General features: G+C 38.9%; 1 protein-coding gene across 3 annotated transcripts in view; it reads right to left on the bottom strand.

Moving 5' to 3' along the window:
* Positions 1–16,898, bottom strand: part of btbd7 (BTB (POZ) domain containing 7) — a 66,937-nt gene that overhangs the window by 12,697 nt on the left and 37,342 nt on the right. For 2 of the 3 annotated variants that reach the window (XM_078562209.1, XM_078562210.1), the window contains exons 5-11: positions 13,167–13,242; positions 11,070–11,230; positions 10,293–10,436; positions 7,737–7,923; positions 6,401–6,579; positions 5,637–6,020; positions 908–4,466 (exon numbers count right to left, since the gene is read on the bottom strand). In XM_078562209.1, coding sequence (XP_078418335.1) covers positions 3,648–4,466; positions 5,637–6,020; positions 6,401–6,579; positions 7,737–7,923; positions 10,293–10,436; positions 11,070–11,230; positions 13,167–13,242 — 1,950 coding nt within the window. In that variant the 3' untranslated portion in view covers positions 908–3,647. Of the gene's footprint in view, positions 1–907; positions 4,467–5,636; positions 6,021–6,400; positions 6,580–7,736; positions 7,924–10,292; positions 10,437–11,069; positions 11,231–13,166; positions 13,243–16,898 lie in introns of those variants that run through there. The other variant, XM_078562211.1, reaches the window with a different exon arrangement.

Raw genomic sequence — 16,898 nt, 5'->3', positions numbered from 1 at the left:
AAAGTAGCAGCAGGTCAGGCAGCTTTGAAATGCTGTGCTGTATACTAGGACAGTTTCCACAAAGGTTGGTTATCCCATATTGTATTTGAAAGGGTGAGACAATTATCTATCAGTTTAGACAGATTCCAGCCATAAACATTTAAAATTTTGTAAAGAAACCTGCACACTGCAGAAAACAAGCACCATTTAATTTATGTAGCTTCTGCTCAGCATTTTCTTTTAGAGCCTTAGTTTTGCTGATTTTCAATCATTTGTTAAAAACTCCAATAGAATCTCTGTAAAATTAAGATATACCTGGAAACAATACACCATACCCAATATATAAAGCTTCCTGCTGTAATTTGAGACAGGCAAGATTTCATCCTTTTTCTCTGAGAACATTTCCATTCACCTTAGGTAATGCAGCAGCCAATTTGCATACAGCAAGGTTCCACAAACAACAGTGCAATATTGACTGGCTGATTTGCTTTCAGTGATGCTAATTGGGGAATAAATATTAGCCAGGACCAGGACTCAAAATACACTGGGGCTGGAGGCAAATTCACCCTCAAAAGCCCATGAAAATCGAATCATGGAGGTGACCAATGAAAAAGTCACCCCCCCGTATATGGAAATGACAGAATCTGAAGAGTTGCTCATCCAAGTATACAGGCTGTTTCTCTCTTACAAACGGAGAGAAAAGGCCTGTGCTTGGAGAAGGAGTGTGGCAGCACACCAGAACAGTGGCAGAGAGACGCTGTGAAGGGGAAAACAGTTAAATCTGTCAACAAAGGAATACTCAGCTAATGAGTCAGAAAAACTTGCAAGGAATTCATTACCTCAGTGACTTTAAGGCTCCATCAGTTCAGGAGCTACCGTAGGGAAAAAAATGTGGCGTATGCTATTGTAATGAATACTGTTAACTGGATAATTTAATACTGAATAGTTTTATTTTACAAAAAGATATGCCTTTGTTTTATCACATCCCAAAGCATTTCACATGCTGTGAATTACTTGAGGTGCAGTGACTGTGTTAGAGACAAACATGCAACCATTTTACATATACTAAGATCCCAAACATAATGAACACCTTACATTTTTATAGTGCTTTTTATGACCATATGACACCCCAAAGTGCTTTAGTCAATTGAATACTTTGGAAGTGTAGTTACTGTTGTAGTGAGGTATATGATCAATTGATTTAGTGGAGTCTAAGGCTAGGGAGCATCATCTAAAAATCAGAACCCGATTTTTCCAGAGCGAAATTAGGAAACCCTGCTACACCCAAAGGGTAGCAGAAGTTTAGAACTCTTTTCCGCAAACAACAATTGATGCTAGATCAATTGTTAGATTTAAATCCAAGATGCAGTAAAAAGATAGTAACTGCCTGGTTAAAATTTTCCAGCTTTGTGCCTATGCAATAAAAATGCATTAGCTGTGACCTTGCAGGTCAGCGGAAGGTGTGTTTAGGGTGATGACATTTTGTGGGTAGAAGTGTGTCAGTTAAATTGAAAAAAAACTTGTTGCTAACTTATGCCTGTTGTCTTGTGCCAGTTTTAATATGGTGGTGTCTAGGAAATTAATGCTTTTCTTGTGTGTTATGGCTTTAAATTTAATGGAGGGGGTGATGATTATTGAGGATGTTGATGAATTCTTCCAAATCTATTTCTATGCGAGTCCAGAGACCCCATATGTCAACACAAATACAGAATGGAATGTTACTATATGACAGCATCACTAAATAACAGAATTAGTGAGGATGGAAAAGGAGCCCTGAAAACCAAAAAAGTAGCTCCCAAAAATAAAAAGTAGCCCTCAAAAAAAATTGACCTCTGGCCAGGACATTGGGGAGAACTCCCCTACAGCTTATCAAAATAGTGCCTTGGGATCTTTTATGTCCACCTGAGAAAACAAACAAGGCCCCTGTTTAATGTCTCATCCAGAACTCTTCAGCACTGCAGTGGAGCATCAGCTTAGATTTTAATGCTCAAGTCTTGAGTGGAAATTGAACCCACACCTTCTGACTCAGAGGCGAGAGTTCTGGCACAGCTAAAGTACACTTAAAGTAGCTCATCAGCTGGAACAAGCTCATGAGAATAGGTTTCTGGATGCAATTTTGGAATCATGATTACATTCCAGCTCTTAATTTTTTAAACTACTACCAGATCATTTTGATTCAAGTACCATTGTAAAGACAAGATGAAATTGCATAGTAGCAGTGATTAGATCAGTTTTTCTATCACCAGTGCTTTGCATTAGAAATTGGCACTCAATCCTTTGCATTCTCCTGTCTCCTCCCATTTTACTTCTAATCCTGACCATCCATACAAATGAAAAACAAATACTGAACAGGAAGGACAAGAAAATAAAAAAACAAACATCTGTGCACAACTGTCACTCCAGTTTTGTACTATGGATCAGAAATAATAAAATTTAAAAGATACCACAATCAAATTACAACTAATACACTTTAAGTAGCTCATCAGCTGCAACAAGCTCAAGAGAATTAAAGTTTCTGTACGCAATTTTTTGAATCTGCACACTTGCTACAACAGTTACAATCTAAAACCCCTACATACTTTTACCCTGTCTCCAGGGTTAGTGTAACAGCGTTATCCCCTTCAAACTGATTACATTAGTCTGTGAAAGTTGAAAACAACATAGGATCTTACTCTCACCTAGGAATTGAGCTCAAAGCTCACTCCATGCTGAGCAAGAAAGTCCCTCAGTTAAGGGAGCGATAAAGCCTGAAAATGTGCAATATGCAAGTCCACTTGGATGCAGCAAGGGGAAATACAAGAATTTAAAAATCATACCATACAACTCCCATTCTAGCTTTTCCATCAAATGTAGCTGATTGTTTCCAATACTTAACACCATTTCAGAATCCAACATTTGTCAACCCATCCAGAAATATGAGAAGCCGCTAACTAACCAAATGATAGAGGAAAAAGGCCAAAAAGGTTTCACATATCCCACCACAGATCAATAACCAAGCAAAGGACATGTCAGTAGCTCTGGATGGCACTCCAGCTACTATATGTGTTGCTAGTATTTCTGCCTTTGGGATTCAGCTTCTCACCATATATTAAAACATTAATCTTATAAACCGATTGTCACAGCAATCTGATTGTCCTAAGATTAAGACTACTGATTCAGATTGACTAGGATCTGTGCTCTCTATCAATACAGGCAGTTGGGCCTGTAGAATACAGACTTTCTTCTCTTGCACATATATTCCAATGCCAAGAATATACTTTAAAAGAATACTGTCCATTCTATTAAGACTATATACTTTCTCAAAAATGAGAAAATATAGCTATGCATGTCAGAGTACTTTTCAGGTGTACAGCTCACCATTAAACATCATACAGCCTTAATTCAATACGCAAAAGACATTGATTTTTTTTCAAACAAACCTGTAAAAAGGAGGCAACAGATCAAGCATTTCTTTTCAAAATGGTAAACTCGATTAAGCAGACTATTTAAACATTAGAAAGAATGGCAATACTGGTGCAAGACCTGGTCTCCCAAGATATCACAAAAGTCATAGAAAACAATCTAAAAACAGTTCAGTTTAAGGTAGAAACGTTATGTACAAAACATTATGAAAGCAGAGTTAATAATGGAGTTATCTACTTTTTCAGCAGATCAGATTACTGTTGTCACTAAAGGGCAGATTTTTTGTATGGCAGATCAGGTCTGCTTGGTGACCTCCTTTCACGGCTTAATGTCTCTTCCCGGTTGTTCTGAACGTTTCTGTGCAGCTGAGCACTGACCCCAGGCTCCAGCATGTCACCATCGGATGACCTTCTGTTGCAACTGGCCTCATGGTTCTCAGAGTTGCAGGGCACACCCATAGCTCGACTGGCCGTTAGGCCATAAGTCAGATCTGTCTCGATTAAGCCCCTACTTCTAGTATGGAGAGAACCTCCACTAGACTCCTGTAGCAATGCCAAGTCCAACCTGTGCGGAGGTTGCTCCAAGAAATCAAAATATGGTGGATCACTGGGTCTTGGCTGGTGAACTTCAGGAGGCAGTAAATATTCTCTCCTTGGTTCGTCTCGTTTATTTGGTTCACTGCAAAGTGAGGTCATCTTGAAGCCTCCTGCTGCTGGCCTACTGTGACTGTACAAATCTGGGCCCAAGTATGTTCCCTGTGAAGGAGCAGGTGTACACCTGCTGGTTCCTGGAGTGCATGATCTATAAGCTGTATTGGAAGAGAAGTCATACAGATCTGGGTACTCCAGGAGGCCTTCCTGAGATTCCAGTTTCAGCTCACCAGGTTTCCTCCTTGTACTGTGTACATGTCTATTGTGTATATACGGAGCAGGCCGTGGAAATGATGCAGAATCTGAAGCCATTTGGTTTACTTCAGCATTTAAAGTTAGTTCCGGGAACCTTCTATCCTTCAGCGATAGATTACTCAAGGATGTCACACCCATTGCAATATCTGGCATTAGCTCATTTAAGGTACCTTCAGTATTCTAGGAGAATTAAAAAAAGACACTTATAAAATGATACAAACTTCAGATTTTCCAGCTCCCCAGCTTTTTAAACCAAACAACAAAGCCTACCATGTTGAGCATAATTTGTTACACATTTACCTACACATACAATTTTAAATAAATTAGATTAAATATGAAACCTTAGTAAAAACCTTGCCTTAAAGCATTTATCGGCTGAAAAAAAGACAAGAGCAAAGGACAACTAAAAATTCTCAGCTAATCATTAGCAGGAAGTCCTTATGGACAACATTCCCGTTTTTTCCTACTCTCGCAATCAAAATTTAGGCCGGACTGGCATAACATCAGTTTTCTCTACCAAGAGAAAAAAAGTTCTCTCAAAGAGAGCAGCCATTCAGATTTAAACCATAAATTATTTTTTTATGTTTTAAAAAGAAATTCATTATGCCCAATTCTACAGTGGGGGGTGGGGGGGGGGGGGGGTTGGTGTGGGGGGGATCTTTTCCATAATTAAAGCTCATAAGTTATCTTGATGTCCAATGCATTTTCTCAATGGCATCAGAAAATTTAAGTTTGCCCTCAGCACAAGAACATAAGAAAAAGTTTTTTTTTTTAAAAAAAGGTTGATCAAACAGGACCATGCACCTGGTAGGCAGCTTCATTTCATGGGAGCATAGGATGAACAATCTGTGCAGAAGTCAATAAACCCAATTTGTGGTATTACTGAATTTAGAGAAAATAGTAGAATTGGCACCAGACTGAAGTGCTCATTCCCATAGAGAAGCACTCTATGTTGGGGCCCTAGGCATTTCAAAATCAGCTCTAAATTTACTTGATATTCAAATTATGAAAAATTAACAATTTGGCAGTAAGCATTGTGAAATGACATTAATTGTACTGTAACGTATAAGAGTAAACTACAAAACACACAAACATTTAGTTTTGCCTAGCTCGGAATCCTCAAGTTACAAAGACTGGTCCTATCTAGCACCAAAGTTTGAAAAAAATACCACATGCTATTTGATCTCATTGACTGCTTGTCAATAACTCAATTAACATGAAACACAGTAGAAAAACCAAGTTCTCCATTTTAGATCCTAAAACAAATCAAGGCTATAAACAATTAGGAAAGGCATACACTTCCTTTTTAAAATCTTGTTACTGATCTAATATTTGGAAGTCAAAACTTACCCCTAGTTCTGGTGTTATCCGGACCAATCCAGCAGAATTGGTGCAATCAGGAGGCATTATTTTACCACCAGTTGGATAAACAGGCCTGGAAGCTAGTGCAGGATAAAGCAAAGAACGGTTACAAGGATATGACAAGGAGCGGGATGACAGATGGCCAGGCAACCGCTGCCTCCAGTCTGCTTTGTGCTTCTCATGAGCTGGTGGAGCGGGAGGATGGTATGGTGGTGGTGGTGGTGGTAAAGCTGGGTGGAATGCTGCACAAGGCTCAATATCACCATATTCTCCAGCTGATGAGCTGTTTATTCTACAGTGGCCATGCTGTCGAATAGCCAGCACTGGACTCTCATCACCAAATCGTTCATGGGGAAAGAATTTATGAGGATTCTGTGGGGGGTAAAAAAGCAATTCATTAAGCAGGGCTATCCTGCTGTGAACACACCTCCATTTATTAAAGTTCCATTTAGAAATACAAACTTATGTTCTAAAAAAATGAACTAGCTCTGCGGAGTGTTAGCAGGAAGAAAAATTTATAATATGCAGATTAATCATGTTCTTTGCAACACGAGCAATTCACTTGGAAAATCTTGATTGACTAGGTACATGGCAGCAAACTGCTTTGGCCAGTAGTCTAACTATGCAAGACATTGTTCAATAGTTTTAAGAGCTCATTCGCACCACTTTCAAATATAAAATTCTACATTTAACAGTTTTAGTTTAGATTAGCCAATTGTAATATTTTACAGCATCATTCACATTTCGCATACCTGAAGCAGCTCAACAGCAGCATCGGGGAGGTTAAATTCCCTCAACACCCGAATTTGAATTTCATAGCTTACGGTTGCTCCTTCTCCACAGTTCAATGCGTATGCACGCTGGACCTGATCTGTGTGTCTAAGTTCCTGTAGGCGCCTGATCATATCTTTCACCATATTCAATGGGGGGACTGTAAAGTAATACTTATTTAGTAAATACTTTGCAAGAACTCCTGCATTATAACCATTTTATAAGAGGGAGAAAATATGGGGGGGTGGGGGGAGATAAAAGGAGGCACGAGTTTGATTTGCCTTCAGGTTCTAGAAAAGTGTACCTCACCTAAGTGGTCACTATTATGTATGAGCTCTGTAGCTAGTGCATTGAGAGGCTACACAACTATTAAAAACTTAGGTCTGTCATCAGTACCTTCATTGGTTCAATGGCATCAGTTTCTCCCTTAATATTTCGAGAATTCACTCCCACTGCTTTAAATCCAATTGTATGATACCAGGACTCAAGTGAAGCCCTGTGATCCAAACTGGATATCTGTGCCTAACTTAATATACAGAGGCAAAAAACCCCACATAAACCACAGAAAAAAAGCCAGTTTGAGTCACTTTTCAGTAAAATTAATATACAAATTTATAAACTTGTATCATCCGAACAGATAAATAATGAAAGCAAAAGATAATGACTTGGTCCTCCAGGGCTCCAAATCAACACAGCAAACACAACAGTTATAATCTAATGGACCAACAACACAAGCTAAAGATTTTACCTTTAATGCATCCTGATTTATGCTGCAGTCATGTTAGGTATCTGAAAAAGTTCCTTATGCATGAAATTACAAGATAGTGATAATGATAATCAATTTCCTCATATGCAGAAGCAAGTGGTTGTTAATATTCCATATTTCTCAACCACTGTGCAATCATATTTTTTCTTATTTGTTCATGGGATGTGGGCGTCATTGGCTCGGGCAGCATTTATTGCCCATCCCTAATTGCCCTTTTTTTTTGAGGGCATTTAAGAGTCACATGTAGGACAGGCCATAAAGGACAGCAGATTTTTCTTCCTCAATATTGAACCAGGTGGGTTTTTACAACATGGGCATGATCATAACTCAAATTTCACCATCTGCCATGGTGGGATTTGAACCCAGGTCCCCAGAGCATTACCCCAAGTCTCTGGAATACTAGTTCAGTAACAATACCACTATGCCACTGCCCGTAGGTGATTTGGTTGGGGTAGGACTGGTAGAAGAGAAGGAAAAGTTAATTTTGGCCCTGGTAATCATCAAAGGTCAAAACAAATTGCAATTAAACCACAAGACATCCACACACTCACCAGGTATTTCATTGGCAATGATTGAAGGAGGATTGGATGGTGTACCTAACGGCTGGTGACTCATTAGATGACAACACTGTGGCACTGCACTATTCACCATGTACAGTGTGTCTGGTACATTGGACATGCGAACCATGCGCAGTCTCACAAGATCAGTCTGTTCTACCATCATTTCATCCAAAACAGCCTGAGAACAAAAATTCATATATCAATCATCACAAAAGGACAGTGATTGGATAACTTAATAAAAAAGTCCACTTTTTGTAACTAAATTGCAGAGCAAATAAAATTAAAGGATGAATTATAATTAAGCAATATTATTGTTAATTAGTTTTGAAATCTTTCCACTATAGGTTTCAGACTGACAATTTAATGCAAACATGAGCAATTCAAATGTCACAGCAAAACTTAAAAGGCATCATTTATTTTCAGATGAGTCTATAATTAACCTTACTCTTCAGCAAAATTAATAATCTCAATAACTCAACACAAAGCTCATGAACTAAAGACTGTCTGGGAGATGAGCAACATTCTATTCCCTGTACAACTCCAAGACCCCTCCTGCCACATACCGTTCCTGATCTGAGAGGAACAGGCAGTTGTACCAGGGAGTGTAGAACAGTACACAGCTGACTATTAATATTTCCTATACTAACTGAAGTATTTTGCATATTGTTAGAACAAACTAGTAGTATGTGAAGAATTGGCAACACAGATCTACATGCTACCATTCCAAATTGCAGCAATTTACAACCATATAAGATATAGGAGCAAGAGTAGGCTATTCGGCCTATGAAGCCTGTTCTGCCATTCAATAAGATCATGGCTGATCTGACTGTAGCTTTAACTCCACTTTCCTGCCTGCCCCCTCCCCCTGACTCCTTGTCAATCAGAAATCTGTCCACTCAGGCCTGAATACATTCAATGGTCCAATCTCCACTGCTCTCTGCAGTACAGAATTCCAATGGATCATAACAATTTATGAGGGCTTAAAGTACTCTGAAATAAAGGTTTCTTTTCCTCTTTTGAAAAGTCCATTGCATTACTCATTTAATATCAAGATTGAATAAATTAAAACATGTTGATTATGTATCAGTATAAATATATAATACATGAAGCTACTATTGGTATATAAATTACCCTTGTCAAAACCTTCACTTCATAACACATGCTACCAGGCACATGTAAAACAACTAAAGGATGCTAGCACACTGCTGGAATACTTAGTACAAAGATTTCTGACAGCTACATTCCATACAATATAACTGTCACTCACATTGTCTTGACAGTACAAAATTAAAATCGTCCAACATAGAATCAGGAAAAATATTGTAAATTAAACAACTGCAAGATAAAACCGTCAAGAGAAAAATCAGAGGGCATCGCTGGCAAGGGATGTGGGCAAGGACATGCCCTTCCTTGAACTGCCCTCGCTGAGCTGTGGGTCTGGAATTAGGAGTCACAATCAATAACGACATCAGATTTCCTTCCCTAAAGGACATAAGTTAACCAGCTGGGTTGTTACAATAATTGATGATAGTCGTCATGTTCACCATTACGGAGACCAGCTTTACATCCATGTTGTTTTGTTCATATTTTATCAATTGAATTTAAATTCCACCACATAGTGGGATTTGAACCCATGTCCCCAGATCATTAGCTTAGACTTCTGGATTACTTGTCCAGTGACATTATCACTACACCACTGTTTGCTACTTCTTATTGACATTAAATTAGATGCAATGAATAGAGGCAAACACAACCTGCAGACAGGAGCCAACTAAACTGAACAGTATATACAGAAAAGACTAACTGACAAAATGGAATTTAAGAGTTCAAATCTGATGTAGGAGATAGCATACCAAAGTATTAATTGACATTTGTGCCAAATTGAAAAAGGTTACCATTAAATACTTATAATGCATTATTTGATTTAAATATAGACTCAGTCCTTCAGTCAGTTGCACATTTTCCCTATCACTTATTTAGACTTTCCATTTTTAAGTGTGAGATAAATGAAACGGTCAGTATTATAAATCAGAAATTTATAATGAAAACCGATGCATCAAAATTAAAACCCAAATTGGCATTTTAAAATTTAAATTCAAACCTCAAACTTGTGTTATTTCAGATGTTATTATAATTTCTGCTTCATGCTCACTCTGGACGCATTTCTTTCTCTCTATGTTACCCTCATCAGATCTCCCAATGCCAGATCAGGCAGTTAATCTAGACGGCTGCCTAGTACACAATAGGGGATTCCAGAAAGACTGACTGTTTCACGCCATCTTCCAATTGGATGGATAAAGCATGTGCCACTGCGCCAAATATTTGAGTTGAAAAGTTGTCAGTAAGCCAAGCCTGGACAAGCTGAAGCACTTCTTGGAGTGCATTCTAAATCTACTACTGCACTTGGTAGTACTCTAGTCAAATGCTATAAAGAATAAAACATAAAATAGTTTATGACTAATATTAGTTAATACTGGAGATACCAAATTGCAAAGTACAATACGTTTTTCCAGATTTGGAATATGATTTACTTTTGTAAAAGTGTACCTTTGCCTCCTCCACATATGGTGCAAATAAACGAGGCTTCACATATATCCCAGCATTCTTCTGACGTATCCAAGCATGAGATTTTCCACCTTCAGCTGTTGGTAGCATATCTGATGGTGGTGTGCTAATCAGTCCTCTCTTTATCTAAAGAGCAAAAATGCTATTATTGAATGGTATCAACGTTTCAACTGGTTTACAACTCCTGGTTTTACTATGTAAACCTCACCAAATGGAACAGATTTTGAAAGAAGGTGTGTTATTATATTATCCTATTGTATTTAAAGTACTCCCTTGGGAGAACAGCATGTATAGTTCTACTTAGTGAAGCAAGGATTGTGATAGAATGATGTTTCCCCCACCTAGACGAAAAGTTATTATTGCCTTAGCAGAGCAGTTCCAAACAAAAAGATGCATGCTCTACAATAATTAAATTCATTCCCCATCTATAGTCCAGCTTCCACTACCTAGTTTTGTGTTGCCAGATGGTAGTATTTTGAATTAAAGCATGGTAGAGCAACAATAATTGAGGCAGGGAGAAGTATACAACAGAAGTACAGTCAGAGTGCCACCAATGGCCAGAAGCTCCACTTGCTTATATGCAGCAGCCAGTTACAGTGAACCACTTCAGGGGGCATTGGGCAAGAGGCCTCCTAGATCTCTCACCCACAGAAATCAGATAACATGACGGATCTTAAAAGTGAGCTATATAATTAAGACCCCTTGAATTCACACATCACGTTTTCTTTTTTAAAAAAAAGAAAAAAAACTAAAACCTACAGCATCATTGAGAACCTCGCTGTTTGGGGGTAGGATGTGATCTATGCGAATATGAGGCAGTAGTGGGGACAAGATCTCTTTTAGTTCCTCGAGATCAAGATCACGTCGCTTTACACCTCGCTTGTTTACACTGTGTGCAGTTCCACTCAGCAAGTTTGGCTCTAAACCAAAAACAAAACATTAGTGGAAAACATTACAATATTTTGCATTCTGACTACCTGCAGACAAAAGAAAGCTTATACATTATCATTAACTTGCACTTATATAGCATGCCCCACAGCACTTCATAGGAGCGTCAATCAATATTTGACACCAAGACACATGAGATATTAGGGCAGGTGACCAAAAGCTTCATTGAAGAATTAGGTTTTAAGGGCTGTCTTAAAGGAGGAAAAAGAGCTGGAAGTGCAGAGGGGTTTAGGAAAGGAATTCCAGACCTTGAGGCCTAGACAGCCAAAGACATGGCTGACAACAGAAGAGCAAATAAAACTGAGGATGTGCAAGAGGCAAGAATTGGAGGAGCACAGAGATCTAAGGGCTGAAGAGGGTTACAGAGAAAGGGAGGTGCAAGGTCATGGAGGGATTTGAACACAAGGATGAGAATTTTAAAATCAAATATTGTCAAACCAGGAGCCAACACAGGTCAAGGAGCATATGTGTGAACTGGACTTGTTGCGCTAGAATTCAGGCATAGTTCTGAACGAGTTCAAGTTTATATAGACTTTGTTCACTATTCAAAAGTTTTGACAAGCTTTGACAAGCTGAATATTATTTATTCAAAATGCACAGCAATCATTACGTGTTTTGTCAACAAATTCGCAAGTCCACCTCGTTCATAATCCTTGACCAAATTAGTTGTTAAATTACAAGATGTTGAGAGTTTATGGAAAGAGATTCATTGAAGATTAAATAAATATATCCCAAGTTTTTAAAGTGAGGGGAATCCACAGCAAATTTGGAGAGGGGCATTTTGTGCAAGGCTATAGGATACGAGATCCAGGTTGCACATAAAATTGAATTGAAGGGAATTGCCTCTGCATACTCACAGTCACCTTGCAAAACAGATGAGAAACTAATGCAGCAAAAAAAAAACTAGCTCAATTGGAGCATTCAAAAGGGAACTGGGTCCATTTCAGATTGAGCAAGAGGTTGGAGATATATAGATTTTAGAGTACGAACAAAGTTAAAAAGCAGCAGCAAAAGTTACTGTAACAGAATCAAATGATGCAGCATGCTGATGCACTTCCTTTATTCCTCACAATTCCTTGGTTCTGAAACTAATCACATTTAAAGCCAGGAAGGACTAAAAACAAAGACTCACCCAATCAATAATTTACTTTGAATACGATTAATATAATTGTTTTGAAAGAAAAAAATCTCCAGTACTTCTAGATCTTACATATTTTAATTATCTAGAAAATAGCAACAAGATGTGTATTTGTTTTCTTAAAAAAAAGCTGAATAACCACACAATATTAGAATTCGACTTGTGATTCTCAGATTACGCTTCCTACAAGTAATTTGTGTAACACATGCAACAATGCATACACCAACATTCTTGTATTTAAAAAAAAAACCCAATGTACTTTTTCCAGAAACATACATTTCCAGGTCACATTACAGAACTTTAATTTATGTGGGCTTAGATCCAAAAATTCACGTTCCTTCAAACTACACTCTGAACCATGTTACTTTCCACAATTGACTCAATGGGTTCAGGGTTGTACTGTTTCATCATTCGGAGTGAGATACAAATGACAATCACCACAATGATCAAAAGTAAACTCGACAAAAAAAAGTTCATTTGAATTTAATCTAGATTAGTTTTGTGTAAATCATCTGCATAAATCAAGGGCATTAAAAAACCGGACACTGAATAAAATCTGCTTCAGTAATCACACCATCTCGAAACAAGCACAGAGACTTTGAAATAATTATAAGGAGACAGACTGGATTCTTTCTTTACATCAAAAGACTTGAAATAATGTCCATCTTTAAGATTTTCATTTTGCAAAATAACTTCTGGAAGTCGAACTCATGTACTCTAGTTAACCAGAGATTAAGAAAATGCTTTAAAATTCATAAATACTATCTCACCTCTTTCTGCCATTTGTTTGATGAGCTGGTGTTCTCCCCATTTATTCATGTACTTTAGGATATCTTGCTCACTAGCCTTAAATAAAAATGTATTGTTAATCTTTAAAATAAAATGTCTAGCATCAGGAAAGAGAAGCTGGTATCATGCAGGATATTCTGAACTAATTCATTCCCTAACCCTGTATTGTTTTAATAAAATGCACATTTGGCATCTGCTTATACCTGAATCATTGATAACCCCTTAGCATGTCCCTCCATAAAAGGGCAATAAATCAATCCATAAGTACAATTTGAAGCTTGAAATCGTGCTAAAAATGTCTTTATAAAAGCTGATCTATATATGCATATATAATTTTTTAAAATTATATAAGGATATCTGACTTAACACAAAAAAACGCTAAGAAAATGTCTTTTGCAGCACAAAACAGAATTTGCAAAGCTCAGTTTAAATTCTGGAATGTCTCAACTGCAACAACTTGTAGTTATATAGCACCTTTAACATAATAAAATATCCCAAGGTACTTCATAGAGGCATTATCAAATAAAATATGACACTGAGCCACATAAGGAGATAATAGGGCAGCTGACGAAAAGTTTGGTCAAAGACGATCTTAAAGAAGGAAAGGTAGAGGGACAGGCAGGGAAGAAATTCCAGACCTTAGGGCCCAGAGAGCTGTAGGCACAGCCACCATTGATGGAGCAATTAAAATCAGGAATGCTCAAGAGGCTGGAATTAGAGGGGTGTAGATATCTCAGAGGGTTGTGGGGTTGGAGGTTATAAACACAAGGCCATGGAGGGATTTGAAAATAAGGATGAGAAATTCAACATTAAGGTATTACTTAACCAGAAGCCAGTATAGATCAGTGAGCACAGGGGTGATGGGTAAATGAGATTTGGTGCAAATCAGAACAGGGGCAGTAGTGGCTTTGATGGGCTCAAGTTGGCAGATGGTAGTATGTGGGAGACCAGTCAGGAGTGTGCTAGAATAGCCAAGTCTGGAGGAACCAGAGGCACCAAGGAAGGTTTCGTCAGAAGAGCAGAGGCAGGGAAGGAATTGGGCCATGTTAAGGAAGTGCAAATAGACAGTCTTCGTGACGGTGCAGATATGTGGTTGAAGGCTCATCTTGGGGTCAAATATCATACCAAGGTTGCAAAAACAGTCTGGTTTAGCCTCAGACAGATGTAAGGGAGAGCAATGAAGCAAGAGAGCGGAGTTTGTAATGGGGACCAAGGACAACAGCTTCAGTCTTCCCAACATTTAATTAGGAGAAATTTCTGCTCATTCAGTCCTGGATATCAGACAATTTAGAGAAAGTGAAAAGGTCAAGAGAGGTGGTGGTGAGCGAAAGCTGGGTGCTGTCAACATACAATGAAAACTGATGTTGTGCTTTCGCATGATGTCATCAAGGAGCAGCATGTAGATGAGAAATAAGAGGGGGCCAAGGATAGATCCTTGGAGGACACCAAAGGTAACTGTGCAAGAATGGGAAGAGATGTCATTGATGGTGATTCTCACCCAACTGGTGATAGTGGAGACAGTCAAGGAAAATGATGTGGTCAACTGTGTCAAAGACTGCAGAGAGGTCCAAGGATGAGGAGGGGGGATAGCCTGCCTTTGTCATAGTCACATAGGATGTCATTTGTGACTAAGAACCGCTTCAGTCCTACAGAAACCTGATTGGAGAGATTTAAACATAGAGGTGACAACACATTCAAGGACTTGAGAGGAAAGGGAAGTTGGAGACGGATTGGTAGTTTGCAAGGATTGAGGGATCAAGGGATGCGTCTTGAGGGGAGGGGTGATGACAACAGGTTTAAAGGCAAGAGGGACATAACCTGAGAAGAGATAACCATTAACAATATCAGCTAACATGGGAGCCAGGAATGGAAGTCAGGCAGTTACTGGGAATAGGGTCATGAAAGCAAGAGGTGGGTCTCATGGACAAGATGAGCTTGGAGAGGTCACATGCAGAATAGGAGAGAAACCAGAGAAACATACAAATTCAAAGTTAGTACAGGATGGAACATTAGAGGAAATTTGACCCGTTGGGTTAGGGGAAAGGAGGGCAGAGGTAGCTGATCAGTTGGTTTCATCTTAGTAACAAAGAAATCCATGAGATCTTTTCCCTTGTTAGAGGTGAGGGTGGAAGAGACAGAGGAGAGGGGTTTAAGAAGGTGGTTTTCAGCAGAGAAAAGAAGCCGGGGTTACCTTTGCATTCCAGGATGAACCCGGGATAGAAAGCAGCTTTCCCAGACAAGAGCAGGATCTGATGGTGCTTTATGTGATCCAACCAGATCTGGTGGTGAATGGATAAACAGTTGTTTGCTATGTCCGTTCAAGTCTGCATAACTTGGACTTAAGGAAACAGAGATGAGGGATGTACCAGGGAATGGCCAGGGTGAGTCAGAGTAATGGTTTAATGGGGAAAGGGCATCTAAAGGTGCAGATGAGGGCACGGTTGAGCAGATTGGTAGCTGCAGAAAAGTTGTGATGAGTGGAGGGCCAAAAGTTAGACACTTGGGATTTTGAGAGTGCAGATGGAATTGAGTTGGGGGAGTTGTAGGCCCAAGGCCTGCAACCACTAATTTTTGCAATTTTGCATTTTAGGGAGCTGTCTCAAACAAATTAATTTGGGGTTGTTTTAACATTTTGGGGAGCTGATGTGAACAGACCAATTTGGGGTTACACAATAAAGTTGTCTTTCTTCCTCTGGCTTTCCTTCTTCCTTTCTTTCTTTTTAATAAAGTTATCTTTCTTTCCTTTTCTTTCAATCATTAATAATTGTTTAATAAATGTTGTTGCTTTCACACAGTATTTGGTATTGAGCCATTCATTCCCGTTCATCCAGAGTACAGCTCCGAACCTAAGTGAGACTCCGCAAGGGACTCTCATGCACTTACAAGTTATTTTTCCAGGGGCAGATACAGAAGAAAGTAGGGTTTGGAGAGGGAAGCCAGATGAGGGTGGACAATGATACAATACAGCAACTAGGGATAGCCGTATCTATGATTGAAACTATGGGAGTAGCAAGGCTACATGAGATTGCAAGGCCTTAAAATATGGGTTGGGGAATTTAGAAGAAGAACGAGATTAAGGGAAAATAGGAAGGCAGTGAACTTGAGACGAGAGAGAGAACACGATGAATTTAGATTGAGGTTGAAATCACCAAGGATGAGAAGCCAGTCAGTGTAGAGGGTGAGGGAAGTGAAGGGTGCTCATTGAGAAAAGTGGCATGGTGGTTGAGTGGACAATAGCGGGCGAAGATTTTGAATGAGAGGTCAAAAGTTGTTTACCCTCTTGAAACTACTTCCCTCTCTAAACACACAGTAACAGTAAAGGCAGAATTTGCAAAATTGACATTGGCATTTGTCCTTTACTCCCACTTATTCCTGATAGAAATTAAAGGGTCCTGGATCGATGCCTATATGCCACAAAACTGCATACCATAATCAGTATATTAGCAATTCTGCAGTTACTTAAGTAATGGTCTGTTGTCTAAGCTTATTTCCATAAAGAGATTCTGACTAAGACAACAAACATTTTTATCCAAAAACGGAAGGTCTCTCTTGAGAGAGAAAAGGTGAAACGGGAAATAGGTCAGGAATAAGTTAAATTACAACTCTGAACCAGTATCACTCAGGTAAGAGAATGGTGCCTTTGTCAAGAGATGGGACACCAAACCTATAGATATGATCCGTTTACTGGTAGTGGTATGCTACCATCTAGGAAG

The sequence above is a fragment of the Cetorhinus maximus genome, chromosome 18 (genome assembly GCF_964194155.1).
Source record: "Cetorhinus maximus chromosome 18, sCetMax3.hap1.1, whole genome shotgun sequence".
NCBI classification, from domain to species: domain Eukaryota; kingdom Metazoa; phylum Chordata; class Chondrichthyes; order Lamniformes; family Cetorhinidae; genus Cetorhinus; species Cetorhinus maximus.
This window is presented reverse-complemented; position numbering and strand designations above follow the sequence as displayed.